Below are 1,698 nucleotides of genomic sequence, written 5' to 3'. Positions count from 1 at the left end.
TAAAAAAAGGACAAAGCTCCCCCCCAAAAAAAAAAAAAAAAAAAAAAAGAAAGCCTAATTCTAGTTTCTGAAGCTTGCTCATAAAGCCCAAGCTATCTAAACATTTAAGAAGAAAGGAGGTGACGTGACTTCTGAACACAGACCATTCCAGCAGCCGGAAAACACAGCAATGTGACTTTCTTCAGAGTTTTGGTTTCTAAAAGACAGACTATACTTAGGTTGGTACTGTTCCCTGAAAACATCCTGACGACCTTCTTCACAGTCAGCCAGTGGAAGCAAACACTCTACGGACATCCTACAATTCACATTAACACCTGTCTAACAGGGTAGAACTTAAAACTATCAGAAGCAATTCTGCCCATTCCCCTGAATAAAAACTAGATCCTTTGATGATATTGTTTCCATTGCACAACTCCAGTATCTTTTTTCATTTCTTAAGTAAAATGGAAGATAACTGCATAAAGCCAGAGAGTACATTAAATACACTTCATAGAACTTTTTCACATACCTTCTGTTGCTGCCAAAGCCTATGCCAAGTCTCTCCGAATCATTTTTCTTCTTACCAGATAGATTTAGCTTTTCTTCTTTTGTTTTAATATCAAGATCTCTGTAGGCCAACCGTAAAGATGATACACTAAAACAAAACATACAGTTAACATGTAACGGTAAAATACCACACTGAAGACTCAACCCAATAACATTGGTAGAAAATTATCAGTATATACTGTAGCATTGAATTTTGTATGTTTTGTTTTTACTGAAAACATTCATTATTAATTGGATTAAATTTCAACCGTAAGGATGAGAGAAATCCAGTAGAGAATATTGTCTAAACAGTACTCCAGTCTGTGGGTAAGCAGGTAGTCTTTTTCAAAATAAATGTGAAACATCCTACTGCTAAAGTTCGGGACACAGTATTGCATCATCATTAAGTCAACCTTGAAGAGTCTTTCCTGTGATACCAACTAATTGTCAAAGTTCTCCAACTCCAACACACTACAGTATTGTGGCATTCGTGATATAATACTAACAATGTTTTCTGCTAATGTGCAGCTTAGCCCTGCTACATCTTCCTCCCTTCACGTTCCCAGCGGTTTTAACACTTGTTATACAGACATGCTTGAGAAAAGTGCTAGCTAGACCACACTTCTTTATTGATGCTGTCTCCTTCCCTGTACCCAAAAAAGTGTCTCAGAAGAGCGGAGGAGAGAGTCTTTGTACTCCCCAAATGAAATATATTCTGTATTATGGAAATCTCAAATCATCCAAACTTACAATTTTCTGCACAGCTGGTAACACTTTTTGTCATCTGAAACATCCTCACAGTTCAGATATAATAAATTGTCTTTCAGAGGTGCCACGAACCTTCCTATATCTCAAAACCATCTTAATTATTTTCCATTATACTAGTGCAGCAGAGACAGAGGGTTTTACTCTTGAATACAGAACTGTAGAAAAACTGCTTTTATTTCATTTGTTAGGTTGAAAGGGATACAAATAATAATTTTAATGAGCAACTCAGCAATATTTTAATTTATAAGCTGTGACTGGCATAAAGTACAAATGAATGCTATGAGAAGAAAGGTAAATGAGATTTAGGATGCTGCTGGCTGGTAGACATCCTCCTACAAGCAGAAAGGAAGTACTTAAGTCTGAAAACCCTAGTAACTTCCCACCCATTTTGTGCAGAAGCAGGAA

The 1,698-nt window shown here is 36.6% G+C and overlaps 1 protein-coding gene across 1 annotated transcript in view; it reads right to left on the bottom strand.

The window, feature by feature from the left end:
* Positions 1-1,698, bottom strand: part of ARFGAP3 (ADP-ribosylation factor GTPase activating protein 3) — a 21,806-nt gene that overhangs the window by 5,913 nt on the left and 14,195 nt on the right. Inside the window, exon 9 of the mRNA XM_010139808.1 lies at positions 509-634. Within this exon, the coding sequence (XP_010138110.1) occupies positions 509-634 (126 nt within the window). The remainder of the gene's footprint in view (positions 1-508; positions 635-1,698) is intronic.

The sequence above is a fragment of the Buceros rhinoceros genome, unplaced genomic scaffold (assembly GCF_000710305.1).
Source record: "Buceros rhinoceros silvestris isolate BGI_N320 unplaced genomic scaffold, ASM71030v1 scaffold18177, whole genome shotgun sequence".
NCBI lineage: Eukaryota > Metazoa > Chordata > Aves > Bucerotiformes > Bucerotidae > Buceros > Buceros rhinoceros.
This window is presented reverse-complemented; position numbering and strand designations above follow the sequence as displayed.